Source organism: Euleptes europaea, chromosome 6 (assembly GCF_029931775.1).
Source record: "Euleptes europaea isolate rEulEur1 chromosome 6, rEulEur1.hap1, whole genome shotgun sequence".
NCBI lineage: Eukaryota > Metazoa > Chordata > Lepidosauria > Squamata > Sphaerodactylidae > Euleptes > Euleptes europaea.
In genome coordinates, this window is record NC_079317.1 from 15,928,512 (window position 1) to 15,955,013 (window position 26,502).

Below are 26,502 nucleotides of genomic sequence, written 5' to 3' on the forward strand. Positions count from 1 at the left end.
CTAAATGTGGGTAAAATTGGAATGCTTGATAATATCCTAAAATTACAGAGGCTAAAACTAGAAAGAAAAATAAATAACTAAACAGTAGGATCAAACAGTATTCATTCTCTATTTTCTTGGTTAATGTAGGTTCTTAAGCAAACTCTGCCTGATTTTAATTGCTAGCCAAGCAAACCTAGCCATGCTTGCAGATAAGTTAGCCATTGTATCCGATGAGAGGAGCTCTAAACGTCACTTTCTTAAAGGTCTGGGAGGCTGTGCAACAAAAACCAGAGCCCCTTTATCATACTTAGTCATGTGTCAGGCGTTGAGAGCAAAGCCCTGTGCTGTGCAGTCAAAGGGCTGCCTGGCCGGTTGGTTTTAGGTGCCCGTCATGACTTTCTCAAGAGATCAAGCAGGTGCTTTTAGAAGAGCACTCCAGTCTTGCAGACCGATGACAGGGCTTCCAGAAAACGCTGAGAATTCACTTGTGCTGGGCAGCTTCTCCCGTCGGCTTGCCCTCACCAGGACTGCCTCTTGGCACGTGTTATTGCGTGTTCCGGTTTGCCTTACGTTGAGTCGTCTGTGTCCGCTTCGTTTCAGGACGCCTTTGCACTGCGCGGCATCTTGCAACAGCGTTCACCTCTGTAAGCTGCTCGTTGAATCCGGAGCGGCAATTTTTGCTTCAACTATAAGCGACATAGAAACAGCGGCAGACAAGTGTGAGGAGATGGAAGAGGGTTACATTCAGTGTTCCCAGTTTCTGTACGGTAAGCTACAAGAATACAAATAGGTTTGGGTTGAAGATTCAGAGCTTTGCTTGAACGTGGCCATCTTAAGTAACCTGAAGGTCTACAGTGTTTTCGACACCTACACACTTATAAATCTCCATATTTGCTTCATAAATATCCATACATGTTGAATAATCTTTTAAGGCAATGCTACACTGTTGTCGTAATGGTAATGGAAAGACTTGCGGCTGCCCTCAGTTGTAGGCCCGGCGGAACAGCTCTGTTTTGCAGGCCCTGCGGAACTCCTTTAGGTCCCGCAGGGACCTGATGTTACTTGGAAGACTGTTCCACCAGGCCGGGGCCGAAAAAGCCCTGGCCCTTGTCAAGGACAGCCACACACTCCGCGGGAGTGTGTATGCATGTGAGGGCTAGGGACAGAGGACTGTTGGCTCAGCAGAGCAGGGTTAGTCACTATGTGTGTGTGCTTGTGTGTGTGTGTGTGTGTGCGAATGTTGGGTGTGTATAGGAGAAAACAGTATCAGTGGGAGAATGTCTGTGTGGACGCACAGCAGTTATTACACAAGCTGAAGCTCTCTGCTGTTCTCCAATTTTCTTAAGAAAGGAATAGAGAGAAATAGTACTTGATATAATTGTGAAGGTCATGTCACTGGCCTTATGGGAGAATACTTCTTCTTGTCAAAAGCAGTGGGAGTGATTTCTGGGCCTCAAAAGTACAATCTGGCCACTTTGGAAAGGTACTGTTGGAGAAGCACAAATGTGCATTTACCATTTCAGGCAGTAAACAGAGGGGGCCGTGGCCGCCAGCTGACTGGGCTGTAGTGAGGGCCATGCTGATACCGTTGAGGTTGAAATGGATGTGTCCAGTTGAGGCACCAGCTTCTAAACTTGAATGGCTGCACAGAGCTGATTGCTTCCAGGAGATGGGGACATCCTTGCCTGCTTCCGTTCCTCCCTACGTACTACAAAAACACAATCTGCTTCGTATTATTACTTGAGCAGAGAGCTCAGGGTGGGTTTACAATTGGGCGTAACAAACATGCCTGCTGGCATAAACTCTGCATTAGTCATGTGGCGGGTGGGAGAAAGGGAGACGGCTTTCATCTTCCTATGCCACAGATCCAGCTCTCTCAGAACTCGTTCTGGTTAATGTGGTCAGATGTAGTGGAATTAGATAAGCCTTATACAGCTTGCCCCTGGAAATGAACCCCCTAGTCACGTGAGAGAGCTCAGGCTGCCCCGTCGCACTCATTTCCCAAATGACGGTTATTGTTTCGCCACCATCTTGAAAAAAACTTGCGTTCCCCACTTTCCCTTTGGAAACAGGTGTACAAGAGAAGCTGGGAGTGATGAACAAAGGGGTAGTGTATGCACTGTGGGATTACGACGCTCAGAACAACGACGAGTTGTCATTCCACGAAGGAGATGCAGTTACCATTCTAAGACGCAAAGACGATAACGAGACGGACTGGTGGTGGGCTCGGCTGAATGACAAAGAAGGCTATGTGCCTAAAAATCTCTTGGGGGTAAGTCCAGCATCACATGTATATTGTGCACTAGTTAAATGAAATGCTTTTCAGAAACTGTCAGCATTGCTGAAGGAGGAATAATAGGACTCTTTTTTTTTGCTTTTAAACAAGGAACGTTCCTAGAGATCAGTGCAAAAGTACCTTGTCCTTTGCCTCACCAGCATGGTGCAGTGGTTTGGAGTGGTGGACTCTGACCTGGAGAACTGGGTTTAATTCCCTGCTCCTCCACATGAGCGGTGGAGGCTAATCGGGTGCACTGGATTTGTTTCCCCACTCCTACACATAAAGCCAGCTGGATGACCTTGGGCTAGTCACAGTTCTCTCAGCCCCACCTACCTCACAGGGTGTCTGTTGTGGGGAGGGGAAGGTGATTGTAAGCCGGTTTGATTCTTCCTTAAGTAGTAGAGAAAGTCGCCATGTAACAACCAACTCTTCTTATTCTTCACCCTTTAATAGCCAGAAAGCCCCCCCCCAACAAAAAGAGGTGGTTGAAACTGAGTTGGAGGATTTAAATGCTTCCATGTACTCACTTTCTTGACCATGTTAGTCACACACTGGTCTTCTCCCCAACACAGCAGAATAGACTAGTGTGATTTTCCTCCTTCCCTCTCCCCATCAGACTGATGTGTACAACACTGGGAGGACAGTTTCACATTGCTTTTTCTGCACCTTTGAAGATGGCTTGGGATGATCATTGATGCATTTTTTTAAATGTGCCTGCTCCTGATAACTTTTTTTACTTCTGCTAACCATTAGTGTCTGCCATATAAGAGGCTGTGACATCTCCATGAACGTTTAGAGACAAGCGCAGTTCTCAGAGCGTGCATCATTTTCCTCCCAGAAATCACCTCCAGGAAACAAGAATTATCTGTTCGAATGTAGAGATGAAGAAATTTAAACTGCAGAGTCAAATCTGTGTCACAAGAGAGATGCATTTCTCTCCACTTGGGGTTAGGATGATCATACAAGCTTTCTTTTGCTGTACAAAAAAATCTTGGAATAGGGTTTTAAAAAAAAGTGGTTGAGATAAAAAATAAGGCCAAGGACAAAGGTGCAAAATAGGTAAAAAAATGTATTTTATTACTCAGATGAAGAGGCTTCTTCTGGGGAATCTGTTTGCCTTGCAGTGGTTTTTTCAAAGACTTATACTAATCTTTTAAAAACCACAGCAAGGCTAACAGATTCCCCTGAAGAAGACCCTTGGGCGAAACGTGTAGAGACTTTTATCTAATAAAATATATTTTTACCTATTTTGCACCATCGGCCTTATTTTTTTTATCTCCTGGTATTGTTGTGGCCCTTTTATTTCTCCTTGATGCTTTAAAAAACCCCATTCCTTTCTTAAGATCCAAAGACTTGTTAAGGAAGCCTGTCCTGAAAAAGAAAGCTACGGTGAATTTTTTTTTTTTTTTATTTTTTTTTAAGCAAGTGGTCTTGTCTGCAGTAGGTTTTTTACTGAGGCTCGGAGTGGAGTAGAGACCCAGGTAGCATCCATCTGCTTTGGAATTTTCTGGACTGGAGTTTTCAAGCCTGCAGCCTTAAAGGCCCTTGAAAGTAAACCGAGAGCTTTTATGCTAAGGCTTTGAATAGTAGTAACCTGCTCAATTTCAGTCCTGCAAAAAATGTTTTTTGGAGGAAGACTGATTTGTTAAGCAGTCATGCAGCAAATACGTTATCCAGTGCATTCATAACCACTGTCTGGGTACAGAAACTGGGCTGTCCTAGCTTTAAAGCACTCTACTCTTGACAGGGGCTTGCCAAAGGCCAGCTTTGCATAAGTACTCCTGCTTTACAAATACCATTCTAGCTTATTACTACGCAGGACTTAAGTGAGTCTTAGATGAAGCTTAAAGTAGCCCTGAGGCAGGAATTGTCAGAAGAGGGCCCCTTTTTTGCCCATTTTTACTTTAAACCCCCACAGTTCAATGCAATGTGGCTTTTTGTCTGCAAAGTTCTCTTTAGCAGTGTCTTTCTGAAGACAAGTGGGCAGTTTCTGCTTCACATGATCCAACTTAATATCTCAAAGACATTTCCTAAAAATGGTTTATATAATGCCAGCCTACAGTACTATATACCTATATGCTACAACAATACCTATGATGAAATTCTTATATTGGGATTTTTTTTAAAAAAAGATACTGGCAGAGATTAGAGAGCTGAAGCTCTACAAGACTGTAAACCATTTTCCAGCATAAAACAGCTTTGAAATTAAAAAAAAAAAAAAGTTCCACTACAAAGCCTGAATTCAACCTCAAATTCATTTCATTGCAGTTATACCCAAGAATCAAACCTAGGCAACGAACACTTGCCTGAATTCTACCTTCGGCAGTGCAATATCTTGCTGGCAACTGGAAGATGAAAAGTATACACTGGAGAACATTTTCAATCACATTTCACCAGGAGAAAATAAAGCTACACTTGTTTTAAATGGTGTTCTTGTTAATATAATTGACAGCATTTGAAGTTTTCAATCTGCAGTTTGTAAAGTGAGGTCTGCTCTATGTTAACTCACCCACTATTTGGGGGAGGTACTCAACACAGCCTACAGTACTTCCTTTTTTCCAGTCGAATTAAAGAGAACAAACTTACTTGTGCTAAATGTTAAAAAAAAAAAAACTTTGCAAAATGCAGATATGCTGTCTGGTCCATTCTAGTCCACAGTAACCATCCTGACATGTCAAGACCGTTAACTATTCAAGCTGTCAGCTGAATGTTGAGTTTACTGCGTAAATCCTTAAAAGATCTTGGTGAGAGTTGACCGCTGGGAGTCGCCAACAGCCCTCTAGTATCAAGACATTATTGACAAAACAGAGAAGCATCAACGCTGAATGGATTTTTTTTGCACACTTCTCAAAACCGCACTTCTTCCTTCACTTGATGTTTTTCTTGATACTCTGCTTATAGCACCAGTTTAACTTCCCCATATCCCGTTTTTATATTTCTCCACCCACCGCACCCTGAATTGCCTCTTCTGGACAAACCCACATTTGAGATTTGAGGGACTTGTATGTTTATATGGAAGAAAAGTGCAATAGTTGAAAAGGGTAAGGTTATTTTTTAAAGAAAAATGTTAAAGAGATTCCATTTAAGGGCCTTTAGATTTTAGTTAGAAAGTGAGCGAAGGACGGAATAAAGGCCAGGTTGGTTGTGCAGCATGAAGGGGAGAAGGAGAGATTTATTATGGTAAGGACAGTTTGCTGTTGGGCTTGGGACGGTGCCTCCGGTTCTCGGCAGCCCCCGCACTTAGTGCTGGGGGCCAGTTATGCAATAACTTAATCCACAATGTAGTTTTAAGCAAAATTTTAAAAAAAGCCCTTCATTGGAATATCAATTGTACATGATTTTATACACAGAAGTCTATTTTGAATTTCCCATTCAGCTGTAGCTACACGTTTTATAATTTCCTCCCAGTTCAACTGTTAGGCCAACGGGCTGTATTTCATGTCCATGTTGTGCATAATTTATATATATCCACGGATGCAGTGCTGTAAGTTGCTTTTACCACTGTTTAGCATTAATTGTATATATTGTGGTGACGAGAAGTGAAAAGGGTATTATTGTAAAAGAATATTTGCTAAATGAATGTGAGCCTCTGAAACACTGCTCATCCAGTGTGCACAATAAACTACTGCTACGGTACAGTTTGTGCTTTTACATGTGTGTTTAAAAATCCTTTGAAAGAATTTTTGTGTGAGCGAGCCTGGAAAAGTTTATTTTGCCAGTTTATCATGCCCATCACTACGTAACTTGCACTGTGTATTTCCTTACAGGTAGGGCAGGCCAACTTGGTAGAATTCTTCAGCAGTTTTATTACATTCTGCAAAAGTGACCTCAAGCCCTGTTTGGGCCCATCGAAAGATGGAGACTTAGACAACAAAGTGAGGTTCACAAAACAGGAAGAAGAGTTTTGTTTCTCTGGTTTTCACAATGTGTTTGAAAGCAGATTGGGTTTCCTTGGAAGCTGAATGTTAGTAATGATGAACAAGATTTCCAAGATAATAAGTAGCACAGTGAAGCCCTACAGTAAGAACATAAGAAGAGCCCTGCTGGATCAAGCAGTGGTCCATCTAGTTCAGCATTGTGTCTCACACAGTGGCCAACCAGTTCCTCTGGAGGTCCAACAACAGAGCATAGAGACCGAGGCCGCCTCCTGAAACTGGTTTTCAGAGGTTTAATGCCTCTGACCATGGAGGTTCCTTTTAGTCATCCTGTCTAGTAGTCACTGATAGACCTCTCCTCCATTAATCTAATCCCCTTTTAAAGCCATCTATGCCTGTGGCCATCACTACAGCCCCTGGCAGTGAATTCCACATTTTAATCACTCGCTGTGTGGAGAAATATTTCCTCTGTCCTGAATTTACTGCCCATCAGCTTTACTGGATGCCCCACGAGTTCCCTTTGTCAGCCCTCTCCGCCCATGCAAAATTTGACAGACCTCTATCATGTCCCCTCTTACTCATCTCTCTAGGGTGTAAGTAGAATCTTCACCAGTGTGCCACAACACACACTGCGAGGTGCGCTGCTCAGCAGAAAGCGATGAGAAGGGTAAGACGTTCAGAACATGGAGAGTTATGTGGTGTTCATGTTACTGTATCACCCAGGAATAACATCTACCTTCTCAAAGACAACCTCTTCCACTTGCTTGGCTTTCAGTGTCTAAGATGCTGATTTGTACTCAGTGTGAAACCTAATGGCAGTTCCAGATGGGTGATCATTCTTACAAGCTAATAAACACACCTAGTATTCGCAGCTTTAAATAGTATTTAATCAGATTTTTATTAGCCAAACCTAGAATTACCACAAAAAGCATGAATATAAAACTTCAAAAATCAGGTTTGCTGGAAGTTTCATTCAGAAAGGTAGACTTTCACAAGACAATTTGTGGCATTTGGTAAATCTTATTTTACAAGAGAAGTGTTTAATATCATGATACAAACCCCCACCACAAGAAAGAGCGGCTTCTATAAAAGGACACCTAAGGCAGATTTCATAGATCATTTGGATATGGGGGGGGGGGAGAACCTGAGATCTACACACCTGAAAAGCTATTTTCGGGAGCATCAAACATGAGTGTTTCCTTTTTATAATGAATTATACAATATACATAATCTGAACTACAAAAGTTGTGCTATACATTTAGCAGTAGTGCAGGTCACACTTCATCGTACATATTAAGTGCAGACACGATTTTAACAAAATATAAAGTCGTAGATGCAAGGCTATATTTAAAGCATTATTAATAAACTGTATACATATTGCACACTAAATAAGTGAATACTTATGGGTCAAATACTCACATCGTTATTGGCCAGAGCTCACATAATGAACCACATTTAGAGGATAGGAACAGGGCAGTCTGGTTCCCTCTATTACCAAGCACTCATTACCATGTGAACTAGTGAGAAGTTTATTCTTAGAGCTTATCTTTCCCCCTCACATCGGAAGTTGTTATTGGTCCCGAGACTCATAAAGAAGTTTTGCTGCCTACAAGACCAAAAGGAGAGATAAAACACTGATCATTTAGTACTGGTGCTTGACCTCTAACGAAGCTTAAAGTCAACCATTTTCCCCCGAGTGTTTCTTACATCCTCAATTAAGTTAAACGTTGCTAAGATAAGGAATCAAGGTAATAAGGCTGCATTAGAGGCAAGCTTATTAGCAGCAAGCATTTCTAGAATAGTTTGTCCTGTGAGAAAAAAACAAATCAATCTCAAGGGTACTCTCCTGGTACCCCAAAAGCTAACATGTATATAGTATGCCCAGCTTGTGCTATCAAGCAAGGGAGTTAATTTCCTACCATTTTCTCATCTTGCTAATTGGACAACTGGGGGCGGGGGGAAACCAGATGATACCATCTCCACCACAGGGACACAGCACTATTTTATAGCCTGGATTTTTACTTTTAAAAATTCCAAGGGGGTCCGATGCTACTGGGGACTGTGGAAAGTGGGGGGGGGGGGCTCCTCTCTGCCCTGTACCATTTTCAAGTCAGGTTTTGAAAATGGGGGGAGGGTGCCGTAGTCCTCAGCTGGATCAGGCCCTCATGGCAGCATGAGAAGTAAAAATCCAGGCTCTAAAATGTCTGTCTCATTGGGCTTACGGAAGTCTGCATGAAGGAATGTCGCCATTAATATTCTGATGTGGAGACTCAAGGCGTAGAAGAGAAGCTTTAGAACTTCAACCAGTTACCTTGTGCATGGCTGCTAGCCAAGTTGCCGACAGTTTCTTGTTAGAATTGAAGTCTTCTCCAGCAGTAAATTTCACCTGTTTGAGTTCCTCTGACCCCGGCGCCTTGTACTGAAGGAGCATACCTATAGCACGAGTATTGCCTCCTAAGGGAGAACAGTAATAGAAATAAAAGGCTTAAATTGTTTTCCCGGAACGAACACCAACCATCAGTGAAAGGACTCTAACAGCCTTAACATAATTTGTAGGCAAGCCCCAACATTTCCTTCCTAACCTCTGTCAGTAAGGTAACTATGGAACACTGCATACATTTTATTAACCTGGTAGATGTAGTCAGGTATAGTCGTGATTATGGAGAAAGCCACACCCAAGCAAGAATTCTACCCCAGCCTCCCAGCTCTGGGCACATTCTGTTACCTGGATTGCAGCCAATTAACTTCATGTCCTACAGAAAACATATTTTGCATTTTCATACCTCCATGAAAACATTGGGGAAAGGCTATAGTGAAGAAAATTACACACTACATACCTCTTTAATTTTACTGATCTGTGATTGGAATCTAGAGCACTGCCTTAAACCTTCTTGCAGTTTGGAACAACCACCACCATATTCCACAGTAATACCAAAATGCCTAATTTTCATTCTAAATACTAACTGCAGCCTTTTCAGTAAAAGACTCTTGAGACATGAGAAGGGGCTGGGGGCTCTAGCCTACCTTCACATGAAGTTGCCTTATACTGAATGAGAACCTTGGTCCATCAAAGTCAGTATTGTCTACTCAGACCAGCAGCGGCTCTCCAGGGTCTCAGGTCTTTCACATCACCTACCTGCCTAGTCCCTTTAACTGGAGACGCCAGGAATTGAACCTGGGACCTTCTCCATGCCAAGCAGATGCTCTACCACTGAGCCACGGCCCCTTCCCTACCATTCTTTGGAACCACACCTCTGGTTTAAGAAGACGGTGACCTGCTCAAACTCAGGTTCCCTCCCCCTCCCATCCCAACTAGAAATTAAGTGAAATTCAGAACGTCGTGGATCTGAAGACCCCCCTTTTTTTAACCCTCTGCAAGTGGCAGGGAATTTCAGAGTGCACCTTGGCTGACCAAGTAAACCAGATCTACCCTGCTAGATTTCTCATTCCAAAGGCAGAAACAGAGGCCTTAGGGACTCTGAACTGATGTACGAGCAACAACCCGCCCGAACCACCACACAGCGTGCAATAAGTCTTAAGCAAGTTTCGCAAATATACAACGATTAGACACTTCATGCAGTTTGGTCTTCCAGAGTTTTCAAAGTTCTGAGTTCCCAGAGTGTGGGACTGAAGGTCTGGGAACAAACTGGAGTGGAAAGAGGAGAAGACCCAAGAATAAACTGCAGTTGCTGGATGCTACTGCTGAGCATCATGTTCTGTGGCAGGGCTACGGGCACGTGTCCTTTATAGGGCACCAGAAGAACCACAATGCAGAGATCCTGCCACAAAAGATAGATAAGCACCCCCCTTTTTTTGGTCTTTCCCAATTAATCCTTATATTAAGTCCACAGAAAACATTCTTATTTGAATCACTTTTATCCAGCTTCTGAGAGGGTGGTGCCGGGAACACTGGCAGTCCCAGGGCCTTGCTCGGTTTGAGCATTGCAAAATATGAAGCCCTCATCGGAGAGCAAGCAAAGGCAGCGGGAGGAGCAGGTTACGCAAGGCATGCTGGGCCAGAAAGACAGACGGGGGAAGGGCGGACAGCAGATGGTGTTTCCCACCGCCTGCTTTGCTTAGCAAGAAGAAAACATTGGCAGAGTTTGGCCTGGCGAGAGCAGCCGAAAACAGGAGCTGCAGAGTACTTCCCAGTCTCCCTTGCAGCGACTGAGCTTAGAAGAAGAGCTGGTTTTTATATGCCGACTTTCTCTACCTCTTAAGGAAGAATCAAACCGGCTTGCAATTGCCTTGCCTTCCCCTCCCCGCAACAGACACCCTGTGAGGTAGGTGGGGCTGAGAGAGCTGTGTCTAGCCCAAGGTCACCCAGCTGGCTTCATGTGTAGGAGTGGGGAAACCAACCTGCTTCACCAGATTAGAGTCTGCCGCTCATGTGGAGTGGGGAAATCAAACCTGGTTCTCCAGATCAGAGTCCACCGCTCCAAACCACCACTCTTAACCACTACACCACACTGGCTCTTACACAGGGCTGTGTTTCTGGAAGCCACAGCGGCGAGCAGCTGACCCACCCCTTCTGGTTCCTTCTGCTTTTCAATACTCTGCTGTTTTCTGACAGCATTGCTCAAAGGACAAAAACTGCCACAGCCAGCTTCTCCTGCGTGGAAAAAGTTGACTTACTACCTACACAGTACCTGTCAACTATTGCCTATTGGCTCTAGGGCTTTCTGGCTGTTTTATCTGTCTACTATTCTGCTTCCACACCCAGCTTTCTGCATTATTTTCACTCCTGCATGCACAGCTCTTCCATTCCTCATGTTATCCTCATAACCGGCCAGGACGAGCACAACTGGCCCAGGGTCACCCGGTGAGCTTCACGGCGGCGTTGGCATCTCAACTGGGTCTCCTGGTCCCACAACCTTAACCACTGCTCTAAACTGAGTCTGGACAGGAACAGCCATAGTCTACCGGGCATCGTACGTGGGGGTTGGATAAGGGGGTCCACTACTTTCCCCAGCTCTGCGAACCGCCTTTTTCCACAGCCAACATATGCTTCCCACCTGACTCCAGCCATAGAATCATAGAGTTGGAAGGGACCACCAGTGTCATCTAGTCCAACCCCTTGCACAATGCAGGAAATTCACAACTACCTCCCCCCCACACACACCCCAGTGACCCCTACTTCATGGCCAAGATGCCCTCCTTCTCATGATCTGCCTAAGGTCATAGAATCAGCATTGCTGACAGATGGCCATCTAACCTCTGCTTAAAAACCTCCAGGGAAGGAGAGCCTACCACCTCCCGAGGAAGCCTGTTCCACTGAGGAACTGCTGTAACTGTTAGAAAGTTCTTCCTAATGTCTAGACGGAAACTCTTTTGATTTGACGGGCTTCCTCCCGTCTGCAGCTGCCTTGGTAATGCAGGCCAACTTCCTCTATTATTTGAGATCCAGCAACCTAACCAGTAAGTAAGTCAAGGTGGAACATAGGAAAGTAGCAGCCACTCACACTGGTATCTTCTGTATGGACTCTTACAAGAGCGGAAGAGCTCCTGGCATCAGGGGAAGGCCTCTTGCCCTAGCCTAGAGAAAAGATCACCTCCAGCAGAACACACCTGCGGATTTCAACCCAGACTTCCCCTCAAATCCTTCACCTTTCTCCCTGCCATCACTCAACATCACTGGCGAATACAGATTGGTAGAATCTAGCTGGGCTAGATTATAGGAAGCTGTTCTGTTGGCAGCAGAGGATAGGACTCGCAATAATGGGTTTAAATTGCGGGTGGAAAGCTACCGGCGGGATATTAGGACAAAATTGTTTTACAGTAAGTTATTTGACAGTGGAATCAGCTACCTGGGGAGGAGGTGGGGTCCCCTTCACTAGCAGTCTTTAAGCAGAGGCTGGCCAAGCACTTGTCAGGGATGCTCTGGGCTGATCCTGCATTGAGCAGGGGGTTGGACTAGATGTCCTGTATGGCCCCTTCCAACCATATGATTCTTACCCAAGCACAGAAAACCAGAGACAAGCTTCCTTGGCGAGCTAGACAGCCCGCTTTCACAACACATTGGAACATAAATCTCTTCTACAGGCCTATGTATACACTACACAGCTTTGAAGGAACACTGGGGGAAAGGGAAGACAGGGTAGACCGAAATTCTTGACCCATGTGGGGCTTCTGTTGAACCAATCTAAGCAGGCCCAGAGTGAGGGTCCACTCTTTGTGTCCCACCCCCGTCCACACCCCTTTACTTCCTCAGATGGGTCCTCTCCGCCTGCAATGTGACCTTCCTCGTGCCAAAGGAAGGGGAGAAAGAGAGGTTGGCTGGTGGGGACCTTATGGGTGCTGGCTGAAGCCAAGTGTGTCGGCTTCAAATTAAATACAAAAACGAGCCCAGTCCTTCCCCATAGAGATCAAAGGAAACACACAGAACATAAATCTAGTCACTATGCAAACTGCCCCCCCACCCCACTTTTCCACAGGAGACAAACATGCATGGTTAAAAAATAAAATAATAAACATCCAAGGCCAAAGGTTATACAAACTCAAGATTATCTCAGTACAAAATATGAATATATTTATTTCAGGATAAAATCTAATACCACATAAAACACATATAAGGCCCTGCAAAAGCCTACCGAATTGACATACTCATATAAAACAATAAGACAAAAATCACACAATTAGACTATGACCATACGTGTTTCGGCCATACAGCCTTCTTCAGTGGTCTAAGCAAGCAACATTCCAGACTTAAAAATATAAATATATATATAAAATCTTTATGACTATATGTGTGTTTGTTTTTGCTAGATAACAATTAAAATATATAGCTGCAAAACTTCTTCCTCTGTTTTAGGCTTCCATCCACAAGGGAAACTAATCCTTGTGTGGGTTTCCCTCTTAAATGAGGGGGATGTACTATTTGCAGCCATAAATGCAACTATCAACATCACATAGTCATGAAGTAGTCATACAGTCTGGAATAGTAATAAATAAGGTCCATAAATCTAGTCACTACGCAAACTGCCCCTACCCCACCCCACCCCAGGCAATTTTCTGCAGGAGACAAACATGCATGGAACAGGAGCTGCAAGGAGCATGAGTAGGAGAACCGGGCTTCAGTGCTGACCTTCCGTAATGTGCTCGCTTTCCCAGAGGCTGGTGTAAGTGTGAATGTCTTTTTCTACATCAAGGAGGCAGGAAAGCAACGGGGAGAAAGAGCAGTCAAAAGAAATGAATTAAGAAATGAAGGTTCCGTTTACAGCTGTTGAAATATTGCAGGACTATATTGCAGACAGAAGTTAAGTCAGGGGGCAGAAATACACAGCAAAGCTAAAGGTCAGTGATATGCAAGAACTCATCGACATTCCAGGGAGGAAAATGTAGCTTGAAAACTCCCTCCAGGGATTTTAGGGCACTCTTGCTCTGGAACCCACCCAGTGTTTCTTTTTAAGGTATAGTCCCTGCCTTAGTCCAAACACCTGGGTCCCAAAGAGTCTAAGTCAGGGGTGGGGAACCTCAGGCCCGGGGGCCGTATGCGGCCCCCGAGGACATTTTTGGTGGCCCTCAGGACCTCCGGGAACCCTGCCGCGGAGGCGGGGCGCAGGGTGGCCCTCCCCGAAGGTGTTCCTGGGGCCACGGCTTACAGCGCCCTTGTAGCGCCCTTTGGACCTCCTCTCACCGACTGTCAGTTGTTGGTCGGCGAGAGGGGAAGGGGAGGGACGCTTCCCCCAAGGCTGCCCCCTACAGCTGCGGCATGCAGGAACGCTGCGGCGCATTGTAAGCCCCTCTCGCTGCCTGTCGACTGTTGAGCAGCGGGGCGGGGGGAGAGGCCAGCGGCTCCCGGTGGCAGAGCATGCATGCGGGAGCTTATTGGGTTTGGTTTTTTTTTTTATGGACTCTGGGGGGGAGGGCATGGAGACTGGGGCCCGGTTGCTTGGGGCTCCATGCGCCGCCGGGTGTGTGTGTGTGTGTGTGTGTGTGGGCGGGGGAGGTGGGGAGGCTGGGGCCCGGTCCTGTAGGCTGGCATGCGCGGGTGTGTGTGTGTGGGGGGGGGGGGAGGCTTTTCTCTCTTTTCTTCCTCTTTTTCTGTCACTCTTTCCCCTTTCTCTCCCTCTCTTTCTCCCTCTTTTTCTGTCTCTTTTTTTGTCTCCCTCCGTCCTTTTCTTTCTTTCTCCCCCTCTCTCCATTTCTTTCTCCCTTTCTCTCTCTTCCTCCCTTTTCCTCTTTCTCTGTTTTCCTTCTTCCCTTCCTCCCTTGCCAATCGACTGTGGGCTGCGCCCCTCTGGTGCCTCGTTTTCTGGGGCTCACCGCTGTCTGCCCTCCCACCTGGGAGGGGGGAGCGGAGGCGCCCTGCAGGCCTTCTCTGTGTGGCCTCTCCTGGGGTTGCCAACCTTTCAAGTGGTGGCTGGAGACCTAGCAACCCTAGCCTCTCCCCGCCCCCCACCAGGAGATCTACACCTGGTATTGCCCCCGAAAGATGTTATAAATGTGCGAATGGCCCTTGGCAGGAAAAAGGTTCCCCACCCCTGGTCTAAGCCCTCACACTGGCTCAATTTTTCAGAATCTGGACATATTTTCAATGGCAGGGTGAGCAGTATTATTTTAAATAAATGGTAATTGACCTCATTCAGAGGCCTTATGAATGAACATTTACAATTTAGAGATTAATAAAAGCAGTTGATCATGTTCTTTTGCTGTGTCTAGATAGTTACTGTTAGGTTAGTCCAATAACAGACATACCCTTCCCAGAGGCACAAAACTGGGAAAAGCTCATGAGTTTAGATGGCCACAGCAAAATATATAACCTACATTGAGAGGTTTGTGATTTTTAAAAAATCACCTGGTCACCACTGGCAAGCAGAAATTCCCCCAGATGCACAAGATGTGCAGTTGGGGTTGCCAACTGGCTTGAAGAAAAGTGTCTTGTCCCTTGAATAGAGGCTTAATAGGATATTACTTTCCTCCATGGCATGTAAAGCTTCACCTGCCCATCTCCGCACATTCATTAAGTTCTTTTCAAGCCACATCAATGTAAAAAAAAAAATCTTTTCATGGCTTCACTACTAGTGGTATTTGTAGGCTAATAATCTGTGACCTTAATTGCAAGGCTGAACATGGCAGGTGTCAAACAGTTGACAGACTATTTATCTCACAACACTTTCATTAACCTCGATCAGGGAAACCCAAACTGACATTTTCACCTTGATACAGACTTAACTCATAAGCCCTGAAGAAAGAGTTTGGGGTCAGGAAGGAATTTTCCTCCAGGCCAGATTGGCCAACGATCCTGGAGGGTTTTTTCCTCTTCTTCTGTGCACAGAGCAGTTGTCACTGGGGGGGTGGAGTGTTAATTTCCTGCATTGTGCAGGGGGTTGGACTACATTACCCTGGAGGTCTCAACTCTGTGTTTCTATTTCCCAAGCCTCTGTTGCCTTCTTACTAAATCTCTGCAGCCATGACAACTAGAATTTTTTTTTTTAACTAAATGACAGCTACAGTTCTCGGAAGCATTCTTAGGCTGCAGGCAAACCCACAACAGTCAACTGAACTGTCTCTGGCTTTGCTCAGGGGAACTCTGAAGTCCTTCTTAGTCCAGCTCAAGCAGGATTAAACCTTCACGCAAGGAATGGCCGAGGACTGGGAAGAGGTTCCAAGAGGTGGAGAAACAGAGGGGTTTGGCCTCCCAGGGACAAGGAGGCAGAAGGAAAAATGCAGACGAAAGAGCAATCAGAAGAGGGGCTAGTGAGAGGGGACCCTGAAAGACTCAAGAGTGCTGCATGCTACTGGGCAGGGAGGGGGAGAGGAGTGCTAGGAAGCTGGGGGGGGGGGCAGCTGAAAAGCAGGACCCAGAGGAAACGGTGGGTGGGGAAGACATGAACACATGAAGCAGCCTTATACTGAATCAGACCCATGGTCCATTGAAGTCAGTATTGTCTACTCAGACTGGTACCGGCTCAGGCAGAGGTCTTCCCCATCACCTACTTGCCTAGTTCCTTTAACTGGAGATGCCGGGGATTGAATCTGGGACCTTCTGCACGCCAAGCAGATGCTCTACCACTGAGCCTCAGCCTCTCCCCTGGAGTTGATTACCACAGGGGTCAAGGAGAAAGAAAGGATGTGGGAAGAAGAGGGCCGGGGCTGTGAGACAGAAAGCCAAGGGCACGGAGTTGCTAGAGACAGAATGACATAATGCCTGTTTTGGGTTGCTATTAACCTTGTGCCCTAGCAGCCTTCAAGAAGCCATAAATGGGTGGTAGTAGTAGGACTGAATCTGATGCACGGACTTGGCCAACGTGAGGCGCTGCAGGCTTCCAATTCACAATTCTGCACATTCCATTGAACTGGGAGATCACAGAATTAGCCATCTACACTCACCTCTGTGTGTGTGTAAATTGCCGTCAAGTCGCAGCCGACTTATGGCGACCCCTTTTGGGGTTTCCATGGCAAGAGACTAACAGAGGTGGTTTGCCAGTGCTTTCCTCCGCACAGCAACCCTGGACTTCCTTGGTGGTCTCCCATCCAAATACTAACCAGGGCCGACCCTGCTTAGCTTCTGAGATCTGACGAGATCAGGCTAGCCTGGGCCATCCAGGTCAGGGCCACTCACCTCAACCCCCCCAAAAAATGTAGGACAGGCTTCCAGAAGCAGTCACTCTCAAGGTACTGCATGCCTCCAGTATAGCTCAAAACACTGCCAGGGGCTACATACGGAGCAACTAATTCACTGCAAGGTTTACCTCCAGGAGTAAATCCCTCTGTAAGAATCTGGACAGTTGAAATCTGTGCAACTTCGATTTCATAATGGCTGTCTCCATCCAGAAACAGATATCTGCACAAAAGTAGAGAACATGGCTTCTTTCAAACATCAAGCTGGAAGTCCTGGAACTCCAAGATCCACAACCGAAAGCAAAAACGCACTACGATAATAATGTAACAACACACAAAATAAGGGTTAGGTTATGAGGAGTCAGGCATACACCTGGGCTCCACTGCATCAGACTGCAGGTGAAGGGTTTACATGACTCACAGATCCTCAATTTACAAAGAAGTTGTACATAGGGAGTTACACGTTAAAGAAACCGATTGTAGACCATAAGCAGGGCCTTATGTTTGACACCCCTGCTCTAGTTACTTGCACGTAAAGCTTAACAAGTCAACAACTTGATCTCTGGGGGAAAATTCCCAATGCATTTGTAAACTTGCTGCCAAGAAAACTGTGGTTGTTTAAAACTCGAAAGCGTTGTATTTCCCAAAGGCCTCCTGATGGACGGTCTCACGGTGGAGATTTGTTGGGAAGCATGAGATTATTGTGGGGATTTGGGGGACAGTTGTTCTCTACTTTGTGATACTTTCAACTCTCGACTGGTAAAAAACAAAATTGCTTTGGCAAGTCAGTTGCTAGTTTAGTGGACTGCCTTCACCTGGCTGGCGAAATTCTAGGCTGCGTTCACATGTCAGAAAACAGGCTCCGTCCCATAAGAACATAAGAAAAGCCATTCTGGATCAGACCAAGGTCCATCAAGTCCAGCAGTCTGTTCACACAGTGGCCAACCAGGTGCCTCTAGGAAGCCCACAAACAAGACGACTACAGCAGCACTATCCTGGCTGTGTTTCACAGCACCTAATATATTCGGCATGCTCCTCTGATCCTGGAGAGAATAGGTATGCAGCATAACTACTATCCATTTTTACTAGTAGCCATGAATACTCTTTTCTTCTGTGAACACTCCCCTCTTAAAGCCTTCCAAGTTGGCAGCCATCACCACATCCTGGGGCAAGGAGTTCCACAATTTAACTGTGCGTTGTGAGAAGAAATACTTCCTTTTATCAGTTTTGAATCTCTCACCCTCCAGCTTCAGCAGATGACCCCACATTCTAGTATTATGAGAGAGGGAGAAAAGCTTCTCCCTGTCCACTCTCTCCATACCCTGCAAAATTTAATGGACCTCTATCATGTCTCCCCTTAATTTTATAGTCCTCTATCATGTCCCCTCAGGCACAGGCCAAAACTGCAGTTTAGGAAGCCTCCAGTAAGCCCAAATCTGATGTGATGTCCAAAACAGGCACTTCAGCTGTAATCTGTTTCTTGATTACAAAGCAGAAATCATATTAACTCTGCACAATAATTTCAAAGGACGTTTGGTACAATCAGGATACTAACATTTCAGGTACATGGACGCCATTTAATTCCTGAGCACACTTCTTACCTCTGGTTGTTGGAAAGTCGGCAGACCATTGTCTCAGACTTTTCTGATGTCCCTGGAGTTACAAAAAACGTAGCACCTTGACGGGGAAGGGAGAAGGAGAGAAGATAAATTTAATAGACCCACTGCTGGTAGCGCCCTAACCTGGATAGCTCAGACTAGCCCGATCTTGTTGGATCTTAAAGCTTAGCAGGGCTGGCCCTGGCAAGTATTTGGCTGGGAGATCACCAAGGAAGTCCAGGGTCACTACACATAGGCAGGCAAAAGAAAACCACCTCTGAATGTTTCTTGCCTTGAAAACCCATGGGGTTGCCGTCAGCTGTGACTTGACAGCAAGAAAAAAGGGGGCACGTAGATAAGAATTAATAGCTTATTAAGCTCTCTCACAACTTTCATAACTGAAAAGCCTATCATGATAGGCTATCATGATAAAGCGAACTCAAGATTTGTACCATTAACAGAAAAAGGATGCTGCAGTTTACCAATTCTATTCCTTTGACACCTATGAACTAGACAACAGAACAATGGCAAAGTAAACAAAAACTACCGGTAACTGTCTATTATTACAGGTTTCACATTAAAATTTGAATAAATCAGGAAAGCTGCCATGAACACACTGCTGCAACTTTATCTGCTAGGCAGACACAAACCGAAAGGCCAAGCCAAAGGTGCGGCGTGACAAGGTGACAGCTAAAATCCTCAGGAGTGTTCAAATTCTTCTCCGAGAAATATTTCACAACTGTCACATGCAGCTTCTCCTTCCTGGCAAGATGGAGCCACGTTTCCTTACATGAGCAGGTCACGTGTTCAGGCAAGGGAGCCGAGTTCTTACCAAGAGAAGTTGTGTGTGCCTGGTCCTTTGGCTGCACAGCAAGGCATGCTATTCAGACATGACACAAAGGTGACAATAAAGACTAAGCGTGGAACTCCAAGGGGAGCAAGGGTATCCCCAAAGAACAGCAGCCGTGCATCTCTTTCTCAGGTTCAATGTCCAGAAAATAAACATGAACATCACCCCCACATAATTTTCCCCACTCTGTTTCACTGACAGCTCCTGGTGGGGATAGAGGAAGCAGACGAGTTGGCTTTTATATGCCGACTTTCTCTACCACTTAAGGGAGACTCAAACCGGGTTACAATCACCTTCCCTTCCCCACAACAGACACCCTGTGAGGTAGGTGGGGCTGAGAGAGCTCTAACAGAGCTGTGACTTGCCCAAGGTCACCCAGCTGGCTTCATGTGTAGGAGTGGGGCAACAAATCCAGTTCACCAGATTAGCCTCCAGCAATCATGTGGAGGAGTGGGGGAATCAAACCCGGTTCTCCAGATCAGACTCCACTGCTCCAAACCACCGCTATTAACCACTACACCATACCGGCTCGTGTAGGAGCACTTTGAGCACAATAATAGCACACAACAATTTTTATTTACTAGATACAGTGGGGGAAGGAAGACACAGAATTGCTGTTTAGGCAACAGCCAAATGTTTAATACTCAAGTCTACCCTAATTTTTTGGTAGGAAGTGGGGAAGATCAAGCTCTTAATTTTTGAAGGGCTAGGAGGGTTGGGCAGCATAAGACAGCAAGAATGCTGAGTTATTGACAATTGCAATCTTAAACCCAGAGCCTTCTAAGCCTGTTGACTTCAATGGGTTTAGAAGGGCATAATTCTGTTATAGGACAGCACTGTTAAGACACGATGAGGTATGAAGACATGGCTACCCTAAGACATAGAGTAGACACCATGACACACATGAAACTCAAGACTGAAGAAGTGTTTCAGCTGATCCACATACTGTTTCTGTTGTAACAGTGAGTTACCAAAGGGCAGCTTTCTTCAGCAACCACAATAATGCCATTAGCTTCTCCACTGATGCAAAACTTGTTACCTTCTGCTTTCTTGTACGCAGAACCAAAAATCATTACACTGAATTTTAATTTTTTTTAAAGTAACATTTTGAAGTAGTGCCAAGAAAAGATCCTGTTCAAGCTACACCAAGTATGCTAAATTTCATGTCACTCTTAAGCACTACTGCCCTTGTTAAGAGTTGGGCAAGTTATTTCAGAAAAAGACCTGTTTTTAGGGCAAACCCCAACATCTCCTCCAACTATATTCATAAGCAGCGAGTGGGACTTGTACAGGTTGAATGCAGGAATGTGAACTGGGGTAGAAAGGTCATCCACAAATCCATTCATCATAGAAGGAAGAACCATCGTTCCTTACCACTTCCTTCTGCTTTTAATGGTTTGTGTGTGTTAAGTGCCGTCAAGTCGCTTCCGACACATGGCAACTCTATGAATCAATGTCCTCCCAAATGTCCTGTCTTTGACAGCCTTGCTCAGATCTTGCAAATTAAGGGCCGTGGCTTCCTTTATTGAGTCAATCCATCTCTTGTTGGGTCTTCCTCTTTTCCTGCTGCCCTCAACGTTTCCCAGCTTTCACACCCATACATAGTAATAGGGAATACGATGGCATGAATTAATGGTTTACTGAATACCAAATCAAGCCAAACCAACAAGACACAACATGGCAGCTTCCACTATAGAAGTAAGATTTGCTACCTATTGGCTTTATCTGGCATCAGAGACAGATGATCCCCCTCAAACCAAGACATGTATTTATTTGTATCCAGCAGTGGAGGGGTTGTACTGTACACTTCTTTACAGTTATTAAACCAAATTATAGGTAAAGCACGCAACAGATTCACTGCCACTCCCCATAACAGAGTTCCCCATACTGGCTTGAAGGTAGCCAAAGAATTCCAGGTCACATTGAAAATTATATCTAGTCATTTGATTATGTCCGATTTAAACACAGAATTCCAAAATGTGGTTCTTTCTCTCATGCCCACTACACGGTCAAAAAAAAAATCTGAACCACCAATGCCTCATGCTCTGCACTTACCATTCATGAGCACTTTGAGCTGCTTGTCGTAAAACTCTGTTTCTTTCTGAGAAATGAGCGCGCATTCAGCACACTGGCGCACGGGGTCAACAAAGCACATACGCGGAAGAGGCACTTTTTTGCTGCAGCATTTGTCGCAAAAGCACTTTCCGCATCTCCTGCAGTGGTGCTGTGGGAGGGGGGGGTGACGAAGAAAAACTGTTTCAGCACAGTTGGGGCTTTGTGACGAAAAACCAACGACTGCAGTATATGAATAGTGACACGTAACAGAGCTGAAACCGATAAGAGATCAGGCAGACAGAGAGAAGAAAATAACCTAAAGTTGCCTTATCAGGAAGTGCCACAGAGATGTAATGACTGCTGAAATAAAAACTCTGGGAGAGAAAGAATTTTTATCTAGAAAAGTGTTTCCATTCTGGTTCTTCTATACAGCTTGAAAGCAAGCCCCATGGTACAGAGTGGTAAGCTGCAGTACTGCAGTCAAAAGCTCTGCTCACAACCTGAGTTCGATCCTGACTGAAGTCGGTTGCAAGTAGATGGCTCAAGGTTGACTCAGCCTTCCATCCTTCCGAAGTTGGTAAAATCAGTACCCAGCTTGTTGGGAGTAAAGTGTCAACAGCAGGGGACGGCCATGAAAAACCACCCCGTAAACATAGTCTGCCTAGTAAATGTCATGTGACATCACCCCATGGGTCAGTAATGACCCGGTGCCTGCACTTTTATGTCGCTTGAGAGAAACCACTGATCTATGTCTACTTCTCATGGAAGTGATATGATCAGGTCAGGTTCATTAACACTGGAACACATGTTATAGCCACAGAAAGTAGTTTCATTTCATTTTGGGCCTCCCATTTTCTGTTCTGATAAGGCATGGAAGCATGCAGGAAGCTACATTTTCAACACTGCAGAATTCAAATGACGTTTAGGTACTCAACCTTGCAATACATTAGAGCCAAAACAAAATGTGAACTGACTGATTTCCTGCCAGAAATTTTATTAGTCTTTAAGATGCTATTGGACTCTTACTCTTTGCTGCTACTGATTTTCCCCACTTCTAGTTAATGTACATAGGACTTCTGAAGAATCGCCACAGCCTGTGACTTTGCAGGAGTTTTATTAATTGTAGGACAGAACTGCCCTGATTTGGATAGCCAAGGCTAGCCCCATCTCATCAGATCTCAGAAGCTAAGCAGGTTCAGCCCTGGCCAGTATTGAGATGGGAGACCACCAAGGAAGTCCAAGGTCACAACACAGAGGGAGGTAATGACAAATCACTTCTGAATGTCTCTTGCCTTGAAAACCCTATGGGGTTGCCATAAGTCAACTGTGACTTGATGGGAAAAAAGGACAGAGTACCTTAAAATCTGCTCAGATTCTAGAGGGGTAGCTGTTTAAATCTGTCAGCACACACAAAAGAAGTCTTGTGACATTAACTCTTCTGGGTTTCATATCCATCAGCTGCCATGCACACGCACACAATCAGAGGCATAAAGGGAAAAAAGCAAGCAGAGAGTTCAAAACGCCATAAAATGCAGAAGGTACAGTTTGTGACATTTCTTCATAAAACACTAATGAATACAAGATAAGTGCTGGGGCTGTGTTACCAATTACAGACATTACCAACGGTCTCCCTAATTTAGATACACTAATTTCAGAAAACGCTTGCCCCCTCTTGTGTGAGCTTTTGCTCTGTTCTAAGAGCTCGCTCTACTCACACAAGAAGAGTTGGATTTTATATGCTGACTTTCTCTACCACTTAAGGGAGACTCAAACCGGCTTACAATCATTTTCCCTTCCCCCTCATCCCAGACACCCTGTGAGGTAGGTGAGGCTGAGAGAGCTGGGACTTGCCCAAGGTCACCTTAGCTGGCTTCATGTGGAGGAGTGGGGAATCAAACCTGGTTCTCCAAATCAGAATCCACCACTCCAAACCACTGCTCTTAACCACTACACCACGCTGGTACATGTGTGTGTGAGTGGGGGGTTGGCCAATTACCTCTTCTTGCTATAGCAATCAGTAGCAGCTTGGGGAGTGGGGGGAGCACAAAGAACTTTTGAGGGAAGACTGTAGAAATCAATCCCAGTAACTTGCTTGGTTCACAAGACGTCTCCGATCCATCCTGCGACCAAAAATAGCAATTCAACCATAGGTGTCATGACCGTGCTTGCATCCGATGCAATTTTCACTGCGGCGGCTCTAACAAGTGGGTTAGAGAAGTCTTGTTTTAATTAAACTACAGCATGAAAAGCTATTTTAAAAAACCTTATGTTTTCCTACCTTTCTGGTTATGAAGTCAAACTTCGTACTGCACTGCATGCATCTGGGACACTAGAAAGACAGTAAGGAAAAAATATGTGAATATACTCCGTCATCTGGTCCCAAAAGTAAAAGAATGTGCAAATGTAGATAGCATGCAAACCCCAAACCCCTTAAAATGCTTCACTAGCATCCTTCGTATGTTTTTTTCTTCTCAAACTACTCCATCCCAGTCTCTGATCCCCATGGTGAATAGTGTACACCCTACTAAAGAAACCGGTAGGAGAAAAACAACAGCTTGGGAGAGAATCCAAAGTCCCGCCGAACTTCTATTTCAAGAACTATGTATTCTAGGCAGAGAACTACTCTCTTGGGGGCACATCTAAATTACAAATTAGAAACACATTTGGAAGCAATGTTAACAGCTATGGCTTCTTTCAAAGAACTCTGATAGCTGCGCAGCATCAGCCTGATGGAAATCATTTTTTTCCTACAAAGTGTTCATGGAATTAAAACAAAACCTGTAAAACATTTTTTTTTTTTGCAATAGGACTCTCAGGAACGCTTTGCAAAGATAAAGAAATCCACAAAGCAGCAGGTTGGTACCCAGGCATGGGGGGGGGGGAGGAGGAGTGTACAATGGGCATAAGAAGGACAAAATAGGCAACTGTGAGAAGATAAAGAGAACAAGCTAATAAGGGTACCAAAATATTTCCCATCTTCTCTAGCTGAGCAGGCAAACTGCATTTTACTAGATTCTTAAACCTTAGGACTGTCACTGCATGCCTTAAGGAGAACATATTGCCAACAATTTTCCAGTGTTGTCTCTTGTATTCCATTAAATGAACATTTTTTTCAAACCCATGTTCATGATTGCTAAACTCATTACAGAATTAAAATCCCTTGTTGGGTAACTAAGATCACTGACAAGTTTGAAACTGATTCAAGTACGAACTGTAGAGACAACTGGCCCTACAATGGCTTGGCTATAATTTCTGTCCAGATGTGACCGACTGATCTGCTAGTTAATACTCCTGTGGGCCTCTGCTGCAAAGCCAAAACACAGTGGAGTTATCCACGGTTACTGGCGAAACACTTAAACACAAGCCAGGACTTTTCAGGAGATGCCAGGGTGCAATGATTATGGGAGATAAACCCTGGGTCTGTCAGCACTGTAAACACCACGCACTTGATAAGGCAGTCTCTAACACCAAGGCTAAATGCAAAACAGTTCACCAAATACACACAGTAACTTCACCGTATCCTAAACTATGCCTTCCCCCCATCAATATTTAGTGCTTTAATCCTGCAGGTCAACAATAAGATAGATAATACTGATCCAGATTCTACTGCTGATTATCTATCTAAAAAATGGAAATATTAACCAAAGGCAAAGGCCAGACCAGAGAAAAGCAATGACAAAACACCTCTGCTTCTCACTTGCCTTGAAAGCGCCTTGCTGGGGTTGCTGTAAGTCAGCTGTGACTTAACAGCACTTTACATACATACAAAGGCTAGAAGAAGAGTTGATTTTCATATGCCAACTTTCTCTATCACTTAAGGAAGAATAAAACCAGCTTACTATCACCTTCTCCTCCAAGCAACAGACACCCTGTGAGGTAGGTGGGACTGAGTGTGCCTAGTCCAAGGTCACCCAGCTGAGTGTAGGTGTGGGGAAACAAATCCAGTTCACCAGATTAGCCTCCACCGCTCATGTGGAGGAGTGGGGAATCAAACCCAGTTCTCCAGATCAGAGTCCACCACTCCAAATCACTGCTCTTAACCACTACACCACGCTGGCTCTAAATAGACCAGGAGAACAAGCTTCAGGTAAAGCAGGTCATCTTTAGAAAAGGTATGCCTGATGTGGTCAGGAAGGCTCCCACTCTCCTAGCATTCTGTGAACTACACAAAACTGAATTATTAAGGAGGGCACTTTCAAACAGGTAAAAACATATACTGTAATGGAATGGTTCAGAAAGATGCTCTGAGCAAGGGTTGTGGACTATACTACTGTGTGTAGCATATACCATCTGTTACTGTAGGAATGATCCTGCCATGTAATTTCTGCACTTGTTTTAACATGTCACCTTAGTTCATATGGTTTGTTTCAGATTTCTGCAATCCTAGCCCTTTCACACTGTTTACTGGCTGTCCCATCCTGCTGAATTACACTACATAATTTGCCTTGAGTCTCGGTGAAAAAAGGCAGACTGTAAATAAAATAAATAAATAAATAAACAAACCACCCGGATTTATAAATTAACATTTGTTCAAGCCCCAGACCTAATTGTGTGGCTGCAGAGGCCGATTTAGGTGAGTTTTGGACAGAAAAGAATGGTGGTAGAAAGAGCCTGGTTGCAGAAGCAGAATGATAAAACCACTGGCCAGATCTTATGAAGTTGGCTCCGCTGCAGGACAAAGCACGCAACTGAAAGTAAGCATTGTCTTCAGGAGCTCAATCCAACCACTGCTGGCTGGAAAAGCAAAAACCCTTCTCTGGAAAAACAATGCACACATGCATCTTTGGTAAGTAACACTGGCCGATTCATAAGCAGTTGGGCTGCTTCAAGACCAAAAAGGTTCCCCAGCATAAGCCACTACGAGCTAGTGGATCAAATCCAATTAGTGATTACCAGTATAGGAAATAAAACTACAGCACGCTTACTTTCCTGCAATCTTTCTGCAGTGAATACACACTCATTAGTGAATAGTATACATGATAACACACTATCCAAGAGAAGCAGGTTAGCAGTGATGAAGATCTAAGAAAGAAGTTTTATCTTGCTTTCACAGAAATGCACACAGACTTTTGCGATGAGAATTCTGGCATGCTTCTGGCAGCTCCAAAGCCTGCCTTCTGCATACCCGCTGGTACTGCTCAATTCACTGAGTAAGAACATTTTGCCAACATACTACTGGAATCGCTATTCAAATGCAGCATTACTTTCTTACTAAAAAAAAAAAAAATGCCCCCCAGCTCTCCCTATTCCATGATCAATTTGACAAAAATTGTCACCTGAAACAAAAATGCTGGGCAAGTC

The 26,502-nt window shown here is 44.8% G+C and overlaps 2 protein-coding genes across 3 annotated transcripts in view; one reads left to right on the plus strand and one right to left on the minus strand.

The window, feature by feature from the left end:
• Positions 1-5,139, plus strand: part of PPP1R13B (protein phosphatase 1 regulatory subunit 13B) — a 66,404-nt gene extending 61,265 nt beyond the window's left edge. Inside the window, exons 15-17 of the mRNA XM_056852174.1 lie at positions 583-749; positions 2,055-2,254; positions 4,529-5,139. Of these exons, the coding sequence (XP_056708152.1) occupies positions 583-749; positions 2,055-2,254; positions 4,529-4,570 (409 nt within the window). The 3' untranslated portion in view covers positions 4,571-5,139. The remainder of the gene's footprint in view (positions 1-582; positions 750-2,054; positions 2,255-4,528) is intronic.
• Positions 5,140-7,639: 2,500 nt separating this feature from the next.
• The window catches only part of ZFYVE21 (zinc finger FYVE-type containing 21), a 30,261-nt gene continuing 11,398 nt past the window's right edge, over positions 7,640-26,502 (minus strand). Inside the window, exons 2-8 of one of the 2 annotated variants that reach the window (XM_056852168.1) lie at positions 23,480-23,530; positions 21,202-21,370; positions 18,300-18,375; positions 16,830-16,921; positions 13,220-13,273; positions 8,447-8,589; positions 7,640-7,741 (exon numbers count right to left, since the gene is read on the minus strand). In XM_056852168.1, coding sequence (XP_056708146.1) covers positions 7,706-7,741; positions 8,447-8,589; positions 13,220-13,273; positions 16,830-16,921; positions 18,300-18,375; positions 21,202-21,370; positions 23,480-23,530 — 621 coding nt within the window. In that variant the 3' untranslated portion in view covers positions 7,640-7,705. The remainder of the gene's footprint in view (positions 7,742-8,446; positions 8,590-13,219; positions 13,274-16,829; positions 16,922-18,299; positions 18,376-21,201; positions 21,371-23,479; positions 23,531-26,502) is intronic. The other variant, XM_056852169.1, reaches the window with a different exon arrangement.